The following is a 14,329-nucleotide window of genomic DNA, read 5'->3' on the forward strand; positions in this document are numbered from 1 at the left end:
CAAACAGTCCCCCAAAATAAGCACACACCTTTGAGTTCTGTGAAGTGCTGCGAAAAACAGAAGTATCAAATTAGCTAAAAAAGAAACCAACCGAAGTACAAGGAAAAAAACAACCAAAATACACAGCGCTTCAAGGAAGACTTGGAACCGATTGAACTACTTTGCTTCCTGCAAAGGTTTCATCATTTAGGCCTGACTCTTATCTCTTATGGGAGGGGCAATCACCTCCCAGCCTTATTCCCGAGTCACCCCTTCTGTTTCATCTGCTCTCGCCTTCTAGCAGCCCTGTGCACACGCGCACTGGGAACAGGCTCCCCTGGATCCTCTGCCTTGCTGCTGCCAGATTCCGAAGGCTGTGAAGGCAGCACCCCACTCCCAGATGGTCCTGGTTCCATCTCTGCATTGGACGCAGGACCCTCGTCCAAGTTCTCTCCAGACTCCCTGACTGGTCCCTGTTCTTCCCCACTGTCCGATTCCGCAGCCGGATGCACCGGCTGCCAGCAAACCACAACACTATCTCTTGATGAAGTGTCTACAAAAATCTAACAAATGGAATCAACACACCGTTCAGTAGGAGACAGCAGGGAAATACTAGTTTCCCTTATGCCCGTGTAAAAGGATTATAGAAATGGACATCAATAGAAACAGGATTACACACAATGCAACTCTTTCTGCCTCGACCCTCATCCAAGTCCTCTCCAGACTCTCTGACTTTCTTCCTCACTGTCCGATTCCGCTGCTGCTGTCTGCACCGGCTACCGGCGAACCACAACAGAAGAAGCCTGAAGGAGCTTCTCTCTTGCTTGAGTGGAGCTGTCTGTTTATGCGCATGTTGTGCGCCAGCCCACCATTCGCATGGCCCCGTTCCAGTGTCCCTCCTGCCCCCAAACTGGGCCGCAAAGGTTGGGGACCTTTGCTCTATAGATGCCTCATCAGCAATTGGTAAAACCTGAATGGAATGAATTGTACCCTAGCACTTACAACTTCAGTACTTACATTGAAACCACATTGAAGCTGAAATACTACGCAAGTGCAATATTTCTATATATAGAAGTGAAATACCACTCACGCATCACAAAATCTCCAGAACTGTAAAGCCTACAAACTTTAAATTTGGCATGTATGTTCCTCTTGGCTTCTAGGGGTTCACTAAGAAAGGATTTTTCAAAATGACCATCAGTGGATTAGTATATCCTATATTATTATTATTATTAACACGCTCTGATGCTAAGGAGTTCTACTCCCTCTCTCCACCTGAAAAGAAATCTCTTCCAAATGCAAAACACAAGCAGAGGAGAGGAGTTTCCCTTTCGGTTGCATTCTTCCCCCAAAACTAAGCCCAAACACATAGTTTCATAGCAGAGCACGGGTATAGAGCTAGATATAAATATTTTTTATGTTGGCCCACCATTTGTCTTGACAGTGAAAAAAGATGACGGCTTTGAAGAGAGGAAACCAATTAAAAAACGAATCAAGGAACTGAAAATCCTGGATCCAAAGATCGCACAAAACCTTTGTAAGTAAATAGCTGTTGTTTGGAAAAAGAATAATAATAATTGAGCATTAATACTACTTTCGGAATTACATATAGTTCTACTTTGTAATGCGGCTTTGACAGAAACAATTCCAAGCAATGGGTGAATGGGGAAGGGATGTTATCATTGTGAGCATTGAAAAGGAAGGCCCAGAAGAAGTTGGAAAATATCTCCTGTACATTTAGCGTTCACTTTTAAATAAAAGCTGATTTCGCTTTTGGTTGTGGGTGGTCCATCACTGGAGGTTTTCAAGAAGAGACTGGACAGCCATTTGTCCAGAATGGTGTAGGGTTTCCTGCTTGGGCCAGGGGGGTTGGACTAGATGATCTACCAGGTCCCTTCCCACTCTGTTTTTCTGTTAATATTCTTTTTTTTTTTTTTGGTCTGTATCTTTCATTACTCCCACTTTTATTCAGTGAATATTCTTTGTTTTTTTCTTTCCTCGTTGCTCCTGTTTTCATCTTGTGTCCTTTTATTCTTTTCTTCCCCTCCTCCTTATATTTCAGTTTGGTTTTGATGCGGTGTCAGACGATAAATTTATTACTCCTATTACATAATTTTATTTATTTGCGATCAGAGACTCCCCTCGGAAGGTGGGTGCAAAAAAACAAAAAATCCATAGTAAAAGAGATTAGTAAAGAGGATTGTAAAGCTGTTAAAAAATGAGCAGGCCTCTCTCCTACCCCATCCCAAGTAAGGAGCATGTCCAAGCCTACTAAGGGCCGATTTTGTTACATTTCTGGACCTGGACAACAGCTTTTAGCTTCCTTCCCATATTATCTTAATGAGGTTCATTCTGATAGCACTGGGAGGAGTTCAAAATTCCTAATGCCATCAATCTAAGTATGACTTCTCCTCCAACGGTACACTGTATCTTAGTTGCTATCAGTATTCTGTCACTCCTACTATTATAACAGTTGAAGTCCTCTTCCTTCCTTCCTTCCTTCCTTCCTTCCTTCCTTCCTTCCTTCCTTCTTTCCTCCCTCCCTTTTCTCATCCCTTCCTTCCATCCCTCCCTTTTATCTTCTTCCTTCCATTCTTTTTATCATCTTCCTTCTCTCAACTCTCCCTCCCTTTCTTTTCTCATCCCTTCCTTACTTCCGTCCTCTCCCTCCCTTTTATCGTCTTCCTCCCATTTCTCTTCCTTTCTCCTTCCCTTCCTTTTATTATCTTCCTTCTCTCCTTCTCTCATCCCTCCTTCCCTCCCTTCCTGTTTGGAAGCCACACTTTCTTCTTAACTCATATTCATCCATCCATCCATCCTGTTTTTCAGGCCTTTCTTATCCCGCAAGGCAGATGTGAGGCTTGGTTCTGGCACAGAAAGAAACGCTCTAATCAGGCCCCACCTCCAAAAACGTTCTCTCTGAAAACACCTTAATGCTTGAAGTGTTTCCAAGTGCTTAATTTGCCCTTCTCAAATAAGAAAAACCCAACATACCGAAATGCCTTTATGTGTGTTTTTAGCTATTTTCCTAGGGTCTTTTCGAGTACCTTATGAAGAAATAAAAATAATGATTCTGGAAATAGATGAAACCCAGCTGTCAGAATCCATGATCCAGGTGCAGTAATTTGATTTTAACAGTTTTATAAACAAGTATTCCTAATAATTAGATCTTCATAAAATCTATCACACTTGTAGTAAATTATACGAAAGTCACAGACAAGTTACATGCACAGCCAAGTCATAATTTTGTGTTTGTACATCAGTACAGTTTGGTATGATCATCAAAGATGGCAGATTATACCGTCTGTATTTGTTATACTTGCCATTTTAATTAAGATAATGGACCTTTTAATGCTTGATAACTGTTTCCTTCGGGCTGTGTATGAGCAGTTTTCTCTAAGATAGGGCAGTTGGACAGTTTAAAAATAGCCTACTTAGTTTGACATTTATTTCTTAGGATTTTTAATGGGGTCCTTGGTTTTTTTTTTAATAATAAATACTTTTTCCTTAACTGTCTATTTTTGGCATTGTTGCCTTATGAGATTGAAGAGAAGTTTATCTCCTTTTTTTTCTGTGCAAGTAATTTTGCAATATAAAGACTTGCAAACCAGTTCTAAGTGAAAATAAAAAGGAACTTTTAAATTTTATATCTTTCCATGAAATGTAGAATTTAATAAAGCATCTTCCTGACCAAAAACAACTCAACGAATTATCCAAGTTGAAGAATGAATATAAGGATTTGTCTGAACCGGAGCAGTTTGCCATTGTGGTAAATAGATGGATTCATTTCAAAATATGGTTTTATGATCCTATATTCTTAAAAAAAAACATTAGCCCTTTTCGGTGAATTTTGTATCGTATTCTATTTGCTTCTTTTGGATAACTGGTAGTCAGGAATGAGTTAATGTTCTGTTGCACTAACTTTCTGATATTACTTTTAACTAACTTTAAAAAATAATTTCCTGACAGGAGGAATTTTAAGGCTTTGCTCTTGTCAACCAGACAATGAGTGAGGGTGTTCTGACATTTTTGAATTTCTGCCTCTGTTCTTTCTACTGCTATGCTAACGAGTTCTGCTTGCCTTTCAATTTCTAATTATAAGTGTGAGGCAAAAAAGTATGAGGCAACCTCACCATGTTTTTAAAATAATTTACAAGAGAATGAGTCTTCTATAATATACTAAGACTTGTATGACAGTAAATGCCTAATAATTATATATTAAACCTTTGTGCTGTCCAAAGCACTGGAAAAAAAGGCTTCTCGCTTCTGTTTGAAAGGATTAGCCGGTTGCAATACCGTTGCCCTGGGGATGCCCAGTTGGAAGCTCCTTTCATGTCCCTGGCAGGAGCTGGAGTGAAGGATGGGAACTCAACTCGAACGTGGGCTTGCTAATCTTTCGGCCAACGTTCCAACCACTTGAGCCACTAGGTTCCTAAGAGGCTTCATAACATTGAAGAAAACACCTGTTCTGTCCTGTCCTCACTGCACGTTAGTCTGTGTGCAGCTCGACATGCGGCTCGACTCACCTATCCTCCAATAAAACAGACCATGGGCATAGGTCTGGATGTTTTATTGAAAGTACAGGATATGGTGAAACTGGGGAAAATAGGAATACATACAATGAGAACCAGATACAAGGTATGTTACTTCTGAACATAACGATTAAATACAAGCAATTTAAATCTCACCAGCAATGTGATGTGTGTGGGATGTGAATTCGTCCTTCGATGACCATGTGCCACAGATTAAGATGGATTCTTCTTTGTGCTTTTGCCTTTTCCAAATGTTAAAGGAAATGGAGCCTGGCTTCCCAGCATGCACTTGTTTTGAGAGTGCGGGCTGATGGGTAAGGGGTGATGTCAGTTTCAAACAATATAATATACTGGTATTTGTCTCCCCAGCAACTAGATGGAGCTAGAGAGCAACAATAGTCTATAAAGTTCCTATGTGTTGGGGCATATTTGTTCCTCCAGCCACTAAGTGGGGCTAGAGAACAACAACAGTATATAAAGGTTACATGCTGGGGCATGACAACACCTGTTTCTGAATAACTGACCAGGTCTGTCTTTTGCAAAGTTGGTGCAAATGAACTGAAATTGAAACCATTCTGCACAACAACCTATTAGATATTCTTCTTGATGCTTGCAAAGTACCAGTGCTATAGCAACTAGGATATCCTGAAAAACATTAAGTAAACAAGCATCTGTTAGGGTGATATATCAATCACTTCATTTTATTTTGCTCTCTTTATCCAACATAAAGTGTAGTCCAATAAAAGTTAATCTCAAGGGGATAACATATTTCTCTAACACAGAAAAAGCCTACAACAGCTATGTTAGATGATTGTAACATAAAACTAACTTACTATAAGATATCTAGGAGATGTTTAATATCTGATTAACACATGCATAGTCATAAAATGTATTTACTATAAAATTCCCATGAGAGTAAAATCTATAATCTATAAAAGTCAGCCTGTAAACCTAATAAGATTGTAATAATGGTTAATAGGCTTTTTGACATGGGTTGTAGATCACTGAGAAGTTAAATAAAAATGAAAAAATAAAAATAAAAACTGTTTGCATTTTTTAAAAAAACCTACTTTATGGATCCACTCACAAAACATAGGCTAGAACAGAACAGAAGAGAATTCTTTATTGGCTAAGTGTGATTGGACACATAAGGAATTTGTCTCCGGTACAAAAGCTGTCAGAGTACATACAAGCAACAAGTGATAAATCATGATCAAAGTCATCATAAATCATATGATACAATACTTCATCATAGGATACTAAATAAGTGATCGACATAAATTATACTAGGCTACTAAATAAAACAATATAAAATTGTAAGATACAAGCAACAAAATTGGAGTCCTAAGAAGATAAGGAGATAGTTAATAGGAAAGATAAGAAGAATAGTAATACAACCTTACTAGATAGTTTGACAGTGTTGTGGGAATTAGTTGTTTAGCAAAATGGTGGCATGGGAGGGAAAACTGTCCTTGTGTCTGGTTGTTGTAGCATGCAATGCCCTATAGCCATGATGGCGATCCTATGGCAGGCGTGTCGGAAGTGGCACGCAGAACTGTTTCTGCTGGCACATAGGACATCGCCTGGAACTAATCCACCGCGCATGCGGAGCGCCCCCCTGCCAGCCAGCTGATTGTCGGGTATCTGCTGTGCATGCGTAGGGAGAGACGCGCAGGCGGGAGATGTGCATGCGCAGGCGGCCGGGCCCAGGGGTGGGAGGGTTGCCCCGTGGCAGTGGGGTTGAGTGCGCATTGTATTATGGGTGCAGGCATGTAGGCACGCACACTTTCAGCACGCAACAATGAAAAGGTTAGCCATCACTGCCCTATAGCATCGTCTTGAGGTTAGATGTTGAAACAGGTGTACTTATCCATAGAGAAGCCTGCAAGATACTTCTCCATGGGCTGGTCTCCTGTCAGGTTTCAATGCTTAAGAATATTTCCATGTTAAAAATATTAGAATGTGCAGAAATGGTTAGACTAACACTTGCAATTAAGGAAAAGGAAGAAACTGAATATTTTTTGACATGGGGCTTATTTTATCAATGGTTAGCCAATAAAAACAGACCTTAGAATCATGTAGATATAACAAAAGGATTAATGATACAAGGGAAGTTTGTTTAAAAAGATAAGAAAGGATTATTACTATTATTATTATAGAACTAATACCAATGTAATGAACACTGTTGCAAACACCTTGATTATTATTTCCTAAAAATATTTGTACCCAGACAACACACTGTTTAATTAAGAAAGGTCGGCAGGTCGGCGGTTCGAATCCCTAACCCCGCGTAACAGAGTGAGCTCCCGTTACTTGTCCCAGCTTCTGCCAACCTAGCAGTTCAAAAGCATGTAAAAATGCAAGTAGAAAAATAGGGACCACTTTGGTGGGAAGGTAAGTGTGTTCCATGTGCCTTCGGTGTTTAGTTATGCCGGCCGTTTATTTGCAGTCCAACAATAGCTCCATCAACTGCAATGTTTAACAACTTACCTCGAGGGGAAGGGAGTCCTTCCTTCACAACATTTACACCATCCAGTCTCCAGATCTATCGAGAACGGTCACATCTATCTCGAGATGGTACAAAATCGTGAAGTCTAAGGCAGGTCTTCTTCTCTTTTCAACCAGATGAGCAGCGTAACGAGACTGCGGCCCCGGTTGAGCGCCATTCTTTTTAAGCTGCAGTTTGAGGAGCAAGTGAATAACCTCAAGCCCGAAATCATGGCTGTCAGCACCGCCTGTGAAGAGATCAAAGAGAGCCGAAGCTTCAGTCAGCTGCTGGAACTGGTCCTGTTAATGGGAAACTACATGAACGCCGGATCGCGCAATGCACAGACATTTGGGTACAACCTCTGCTCCTTATGTAAAGTAAGTATTTCAACAGTCTATGTGGGTGGAATCAGGTGCTTCAGTCAAACCTGCCCCAAAAGCCAACACAGTTCTAGGCTGCATAAACAGAGAGATAGAATCAAGATCATGTTGATACCACTTTATAAGGCCTTGGTAAGGCCACCCTTGGAATACGGCGTCCAGTTTTGGTTGCCACGGTGTAAGAAAGATGTTGAGACTGTAGAAATAGTGCAGAGAAGAATAACAAAGATGATTAGGGGACTGGAGGTTAAAATATATGAAGAACGGTTGCAGGAACTGGGTATGTCTAGTTTAATGATAGCTGTGTTCCCATATCTCAGGGGCTGCCACTAAGGAGAGGGAGTCGAGCTATTCGCCAAAGTACCTGAGGGCAGGATAAGAAGCAATGGGTGGAAACTAATCAAGGAGAGAAGCAACCTAGAACTGAGAAATTTCCTGATAGTTATAACATTTAATCAGTGGATCAACTTGCCTCCGAAAGTTGTAAATGCTCCACCACTGGAAATTTTAAAGAAGAGATTGGGTAACCATTTGTCTGAAGTGATGTATGATTTCCTGCCTAAGCAGGGGGTTGGACTAGAAGACCTCCAAGGTCCCTTCCAACTCTTGATGTTTCGCTGGTGCTGTTTATCTTTTTTCCTTTCCCAGTAAAATAATTATAAGTATGTAAATTTGCCGATATTCTTTCCCCCCCCAATAAAGTAGATGTAAATATCTGTTCTGTCTACCAACCGCAACATAGTTTGCACATGAAATCAATTAATTTTTGTGTTTCTCATCCAGTGAAGCAGAATGAATGCAGAAAATGCTTATTTTCTTTGATTTAAAAAATGCTGTGCCTATCTAGAGCAAATATGTGGGGTAGGGGAAAACTAGACAGCATTTACTAAGGTTGGGGAAATGGAGAAGTTTTAAAAAGCCAGAAATGCTAGTCCATGCGATTATTTGTGAGGAATGACTGTCACAAAACGGAACACAACTGGAGATAAACATGCACATACGCCCACTTTGTAGAATTTTGGTTGGTCACAAGAAAGTCGTGTTAGTCGAAAGCGGAATAGATGGGCTACTGCGTAAGTGTGTATTATCAATAACAGGTAGGGTCAAGAATGAATAGATGCTAAGTAAATGTGGATTGAATGCAGGAGTGAATGTCCAGTAGAAAAGAAGTTAGTTGACTTTGATTATGTAGGGAGATTGAATGAGGATCAAATCACAAGGCAACCTATGAAGGAAGACCAAATGGAAAAAGAGGAAGAGGAAGGAGAAAGCAGTAGTTAACCTGTAGATAGGGAGTTGGTAAGATCCTCAAAAGGCGAGAAGTGAGATGCTAAAAGAAGAAAAGATAATGGATGAACTGGTATACTGGAATCAAGAATGGCTTCAGAAGATAGAAAATGATGGATTGATGTAAGGAAGATATGAATAGAGTAGCGAGGTGTAGAGTAGAATTGGATTGGAATGGAATAGAACAGAATAGAATAGCTGGAAGAGACTTTGGATGTCTTCTAGCCCAAACTGCCTCACCCCGCTGTTCCCCCTGCAGAAACCTTATACTATTTCAGACAAATGGTTGTCCAATCTCTTCTTAAAAACTTCCAGCGTTGGAGCATTCACAACTTCTGGAGGCAAGGAGTTCCACTGGTTGATTATTCTAACTGTCAGGAAATTTCTCCCTAGTTCTATGTTGCTTCTCTCCTTGATTTGTTTTCATCCACTGCTTCTTGGCCTGCCCTCAGGTGCTTTGGACTCAGAGAATAGATTGACTCCCTCTTCTTTGTGACAGCCCCTCAGATATTGGAAGACTGCTCTCATGTCACCCCTAGTCCCTGTCTGAAAGCTTTAAGACTTCTAAAGCTCCAAGTATTTGGAAATTTGAAATACACCTGCCTGATAGAATAGCATCCACAATGTGTATATGTGTGTGCATGTTGTATTTAAGATGGCACATGTCATATTGTCTACTTTGATTCCCTTGATAGTATGCCACTAGCTGGATATGTGCCTTTTGGGTCAAGTTATGATGGATACCTTAATATCATCCTCACAGCTGAATTTTAAAGTTAGATGTCATAATTTATCTCTCAACGTACAACCTCTTTTCTTTCCTGATAGAAGTCAAAGACACTTATAGCTTATCTCCATTCTAAGACCCTTTTACATCCCAAGTCATGTTTAACTTGTCGGTCTAAGTTCAGTATTCCATCTAATGCCAAGTTAGATGTAATAAGATGAAACGGAACTATATTAATTCTTTTAGCGATGTATTTATTGTTGCCTAGTTAAAGGATACCAAATCAGCTGATCAGACGATAACACTGCTTCACTTCTTGGCTGAAGTCTGTGAAGAAAAATACCCGAACGTTTTGACTTTTCTTGAAGACCTGCAGCACTTAGACAAAGCAAGCAGAGGTCTGTATTAAAACTGATATTTATGTTTTGTTTTGTTAAACTCTCTGGCCACATTGAATGATTTCCGAATGGAGAATTTTTAACTTTGCAGCATGCATTAATGCCTACAGTCGTGAATTTCCATTCACAGTTATTTCTATTTTGTTCAAGATGACTTTCCCTTATCTTAAATTAACAGGGAATAGAGAGGAGGGGTGGGAAAGTGATTATGTTTCAGATCACACCATCCTGAGTACAAGAGTGTTACCATACAAAAAAGCAGCAAACTGGGGAATTAAAATATTTTCCAGGGCTTCCATGCATGCCTTTGAAATAAAAGGTTAATCATTACAAGGCCAGAGCAAAAAAAAAAAAAACAAGTTTTAGGAAATTAAATCTGATTTCACCTATCTTCATGCCTTTTAAAAAAAAACCTTGCGTTTGTTCTACTCCTCTTCCTTTGTCGTATCCGAGAAAGTCTTTGCAGACACATTATTTTTGTGTTGTTGTCCAATCATGAAGTTTTTCTATCTTAGCTTTTCATTCAGAAAGAAAGCAGCTGAATGATAATAGCAATAGCAATTTATATACCGCTTTATAGTGCTTTACAACCCTCTCTAAGTGGTTTACAGGGTCAGCCTCTTGCCCCCAACAATCTGGGTCCTCATTTTACCCACCTCGGAAGGATGGAAGCCTTGAGCCTGGTGGGATTTGAACTGCCAAACTGTAGGCAGCTGGGTGCAGAAGTAGCTTGGAGTACTGCACTCTAACCACTGCGCCACAGAGGCTCCTTAATGCCTGTAAGTAGAAGGAATAGTGTCTATGGAGATTCTCTCAGTCATCCAGGTCATGATTGTCCCAAAGGTGCCTTTTCAAGAGGTAACTGGATTTTCATAAACACAGGAAACAACGTAGGAGAACAAACCCAAATCAAGACTAGATTCAGCAGTCCAGCTCCATTTAAAAGACAAAAGGCCACTCTTTTGAAGATAGCAAAGTCTGCATTTGGGACAGAGAGGACAGCTGGTTTGAAAGAGGGGTCAAAGAGGCCATCTATGTCAAAATTGAAGAGCCCTCTCAACTGAGGGGGAGGGATACAACATCATCTATCTTCAATCTACGACATCTATCTTCAATCTACGACCTTTCAATAGTTCCAAGAAGGCTCCACGCTCATTTGCACCACTCAGGTGACCCTGAGGACACAGAAAGACCTCCAAGTGGCCTCAACGACTCTCAGTAAGAATGCAAATGACCAGCTGTCTTCAAGGAGTGTAAATCCTTCCATTCCCCACCATCCAGTCAGAGCTGAAGGAACTTCTTGGATGAGAAGGGAAACGTCTTTAAAGAAAAAACAGAAAGTCCAGATGCCTCTTGAAAAAAAGCACCTTTAGAAGGAATAGCATGCGATTATCGAAGCAGTCAAACAAGATGTCTAGATGTCCCATGGTTATTAGTGCCAGAGGGCTGAAACACTTTGAGGGTCTCTTTGTTGTTTGTATGTGTCCTGGTGCAAATAAAATTGGAGATTAGATTCCTTTTTTTTAAAAAAAAAAAAGCATGTAATAGTATGTTAGTACTGGGAGAAAATTTTCTGGCCTGCATATCAATGTTAGGAGTTTTCTATATTCATTCTGGTTGGTTTCTTTAATTGAACATTCTTAACTCTATTTACAGTTGCAGGCATCTCATGGACGTTGCCATTTGGTCTCATGGGTTGATCCCTTTGAAAGAGATAGTGGTACTACAGGAGAGCTCAGGATATAAGCGATTTTTTGATAAGGAAATGTGAAGTTCTAATTTGTTGATGCTCAAAGAATTAGATGTTTAGGAACATGGATCAGACACAACCGTCTTGTAACCATGTGGGAAAAAGTTACTAGAACTAACAGGTCAACTGTAAGATCTGAAATAGTTCTAGGAATAAGATCAAATTATTGGGTACATGAAGTCAAGACCTCTGGCCAAATGTATGTTATTGGTTATATTTAAGTCCTGGAAATAGTAATAATAATATATTTGCAAGTTATAAATAATTTTTTAGACCCAGGACCTCTTTAGAAAATATTTTTTTCCCTTTGAAATGAGTTCCATGGATAGAATTCTTACTATCATTCAATTTGTAATTTCCACGAGGAATGCTTATAATCCTATATTGACCATGGAAAAGGTTTCTTGAAATAGTAAATGCATGCATTATCTTATTTTGACTAAAGTGACTTGTTTATGCTATGAAACTGGAGTAGGCTGTGTATCTCATCCTTTAAAAAACTATTAATAATTAAAAGTGCCTCTCTGTGGTCCCATGCATTTAGTTTCAGTGGAGAGCTTGGAAAAGAGCCTCAAACAGATGGAAGGGCAGATCAAACAACTTGGGAAGGATTTGGAGACCTTTCCTCAACCCGAAGACCCCCATGACAAATTTGTGACAAAAATGTCCATATCCTTTTGCTGTTGTTAAATAACTGATGCGCTTTGTTTTCAGAATATATTTTAAATGTATTTGTATAACTTATACTCCGCTTATATTCCTCAGTTTTGACGACACTAGTTTTGGCTATTTAAGTTACAAATAATCTAAAATCCACGATGCTTTTTTCCATCGGGTGAGCGTTAGATAGCGGTTTTATTAGAATTGAAGGAGAACTGTCCATTGAGATATAACGTGTTCAGTTTGCCCATTGTGAATTCTCTTTAAGCTAAGCCTGGTTAGTGTTTTATACAAATAACATTTGATTAATTTCCCTAAGCTTTTGAAGAGTATTTAAAATAATTTATTGCATGATATATACTATCCTATAATCGTCCTTCTGCTAGGTTCCTTTAATATGTATTGTTTTGGTTTCGCTTCTTACCTATAAAGGAAGTCCTGTGTGCCTCTATGTGGAAGGGAAAGCCTGAATTGACTAAATAGGTAAAGCAGATAAAATGTCTTTTTTGGGGGGTTGGTCCACCTCCATGAAGGGCTACCAAATATCTATCATCTGGCTCCTAAACGCTTCATTTCCCCATCATTTTCAGTAAGTAACAAAATAATTATGCTAATGATCTAGGTCCTCCTTTAGTCTGAGCATCTTGTTACTATTGGTCTGTGACTAGTAAAAACTGAGGTTGCTTTTACAAGAGGGTGTAGCACAGTGGTGAGATTCAAATTTTGTTTACTACCGGTTCTGTGGGCATGGCTTGGTGGATGTGGCTTGGCTTGGTGGGTGTGGCAGGGAAAGATTACTGCAAAATCTCCATTCCCACCCTACTCTAGGGGAAGGAATACTGTAAAATTCCCATTCTCTCCCCACCCCACTAACCTGCTTTCCAGCTCCGTTCTCCTGTGCAGGGCAACCAAAGAAGACCCAGCCAATCAGCTGGGACCCAGGAGGCAGAGAAGAGATGGGGGCGGGGCCAGTCAGGTGGGATTGGCCGGCTCTCTAAACTACTCAAAATTTCCACTATCCAGAACTCCAGAACTGGTCAGAACCTGCTGAATATCACCTCTGGTGTAGTATAGAAGCTCCTTCTGGTCTCTCTAGCAACTTGGTTTAATACAATTGTTTAATGCAATTGTATAAAAAGTAAATCACCCCTCCCTCCTCCCCTCCCATCCATCCATCCATCCATCCATCCCAATCATGCACACTCTTCCAGTTATATTGATTGTGGTTTAGAAAATTAGGGTACCAGAATAAGTGTTTTGAGACTGGTCTATCAGGGCAACCTGGCCTACCCAAATATGGGAGCATACTGCTTCCTCTTTTGCCTTTCAGCCCCGATCCAGAATTTACCATATTTGGGTAGACCAGGTTGCCCTGAAAAACACTTAATCTTCCTCCGGTACAGCCAGCAAGGCAAGGAGAGCCCATGGCCTAGAGGTTAATACATCTGCCTAATATGTAAGTGACCTGGGTTCAAACCCCAGAAGGGTATAGCTAGCCTATGAGAGCTAAACAGCTTGAAGTAACTATATGCTAGTCTGCCTTTATTTCTTTATGTGTTTCCCTGTTCACATTTTAAAACAATTTTGCCTAAAAGCACCACAATGAAGGTCTTCCCGCCCCCAGCAGTCAACAAGGCTTAATGATTCTTCCGTTTCTAATTTGTAGAGGTTATGAGTTTAAAGTGGAAATTAGTCTTTCTAACTCCATGGAACAGAATGAGAAATGTTCTTTGTTTCCTTTTAAAGAGACAGTTCTATACGATGGGCAATTCCCTCCTTGGAAAACTGGTAATATTGCAAGCTGTTGACAGTACTTCGTTCCAAGATGAAGTATTAGGAAATATCTCTTAATGTGAGACAACAGAGTCATGCATACATTGTAAGCTTACAAAGCAAAACGTTATTGGAAATTTCACATAAATGCATAAGTACTCTATGCTAAATCTACACACGACACTTAAACAGATGGTTTGATCTTTAAACACTGTTAAAATGTAATAGCCTGCTGTTAACATTCCCTGTAGACAGAGAATAATTGGGGAACAGTGGAATTACATCCGTTGCTAGTAATGTCTGTGTGCTTGCTAATTAAAAAAAATGTGTACAGGAAAAACGGTGTATTTGATGC

At 40.0% G+C, this 14,329-nt stretch overlaps 1 protein-coding gene across 1 annotated transcript in view; it reads left to right on the top strand.

The window, feature by feature from the left end:
- Positions 1 to 14,329, top strand: part of DIAPH3 (diaphanous related formin 3) — a 106,002-nt gene that overhangs the window by 35,950 nt on the left and 55,723 nt on the right. Inside the window, exons 18-23 of the mRNA XM_087938039.1 lie at positions 1,424 to 1,516; positions 3,000 to 3,094; positions 3,647 to 3,748; positions 7,137 to 7,376; positions 9,662 to 9,791; positions 12,086 to 12,209. Coding sequence (XP_087794165.1) covers positions 1,424 to 1,516; positions 3,000 to 3,094; positions 3,647 to 3,748; positions 7,137 to 7,376; positions 9,662 to 9,791; positions 12,086 to 12,209 — 784 coding nt within the window. The remainder of the gene's footprint in view (positions 1 to 1,423; positions 1,517 to 2,999; positions 3,095 to 3,646; positions 3,749 to 7,136; positions 7,377 to 9,661; positions 9,792 to 12,085; positions 12,210 to 14,329) is intronic.

This window comes from Pseudonaja textilis, chromosome 8, assembly GCF_049901715.1.
Source record: "Pseudonaja textilis isolate UNSWEBS1 chromosome 8, rPseTex1.2, whole genome shotgun sequence".
Lineage (NCBI taxonomy): Eukaryota > Metazoa > Chordata > Lepidosauria > Squamata > Elapidae > Pseudonaja > Pseudonaja textilis.